This window comes from Gavialis gangeticus, unplaced genomic scaffold (assembly GCF_001723915.1).
Source record: "Gavialis gangeticus isolate Ggan-Ray unplaced genomic scaffold, GavGan_comp1, whole genome shotgun sequence".
Classification (NCBI taxonomy): Eukaryota; Metazoa; Chordata; order Crocodylia; family Gavialidae; genus Gavialis; species Gavialis gangeticus.
The window spans coordinates 19,134,777-19,135,602 of record NW_017728997.1 but is presented as its reverse complement, the minus strand read 5'-3'; the positions used below and the strand labels follow the sequence as shown (position 1 = coordinate 19,135,602).

Below are 826 nucleotides of genomic sequence, written 5' to 3'. Positions count from 1 at the left end.
CCGCGCGGCTCCGGGCTGGGAGCCAGGGGCCCACCAGGCCTGGATTTCCCGCGGGACCCCGGGGTGTCTGGCAAGGGTGGGCACAGCTGGGCTGGAAGGAGCCGGTGCGCTCTGGAACCAGGGCGGTGCCAGCAGGGGGGCTTGGGCAGGCGCCCGTGGAGGGGAGCCAGGGTCTCCCCGGGGTGGAGAAGGGGAACGACCCACAGCTCCCCAGCCCCGCCCGGCTTCAGGCCTCCCTCCCCCGCAGAGCCGGCTCCCGCGGCCCAGCGCAGACATGCTGGCGGGCGCCGAGCCGGAGGCGGCCCCGGCAGAGGCCGGCGCCAACCGCATCGTGGTGTACGAGCGCCCCGGCTTCGAGGGGCTGCAGCGGGAGTTCACGTGCGACGTGCCCGACCTGCACGAGCTGGACTTCGGGGACTGCATCAGCTCGCTGCGCGTGGAGGGGCAGCCCTGGGTGGCCTACACGGGCCCCAAGTACGAGGGCGAGGCCTTCGCCTTCGAGGAGGGCGAGTACGCGGCGGTGGAGCCGCGCGGGCGCCTCTCCTCGCTGCGCCTCGTGCACCACGACCTGGACGAGCCGCTCATCACGCTGTACGAGCACGCCGGCTTCGCGGGCCGCAGCAAGGCGGTGACGGAGGAGACCAACCTGGCCTACGGCTACTTCGACGACCGCGTGTCCTCGCACGTGGTGCAGCGCGGCGTGTGGCTGCTCTACCAGGACCCGGGCCGCGGCGGCCGGCAGTACATCGCCTGGCCCGGCGAGCGCCTGGCCGACTACCGGCCCGGCCTGCGCTTCCACGACCGGCTCTCGCACCTGCGGCCGCTG

The 826-nt window shown here is 74.5% G+C and overlaps 1 protein-coding gene across 1 annotated transcript in view; it reads left to right on the top strand.

Moving 5' to 3' along the window:
• The first annotated feature begins 274 nt into the window (after nt 1-274).
• QARS (glutaminyl-tRNA synthetase) overlaps nt 275-826 on the top strand; it is a 20,056-nt gene continuing 19,504 nt past the window's right edge. Inside the window, exon 1 of the mRNA XM_019504591.1 lies at nt 275-819. Within this exon, the coding sequence (XP_019360136.1) occupies nt 275-819 (545 nt within the window). The remainder of the gene's footprint in view (nt 820-826) is intronic.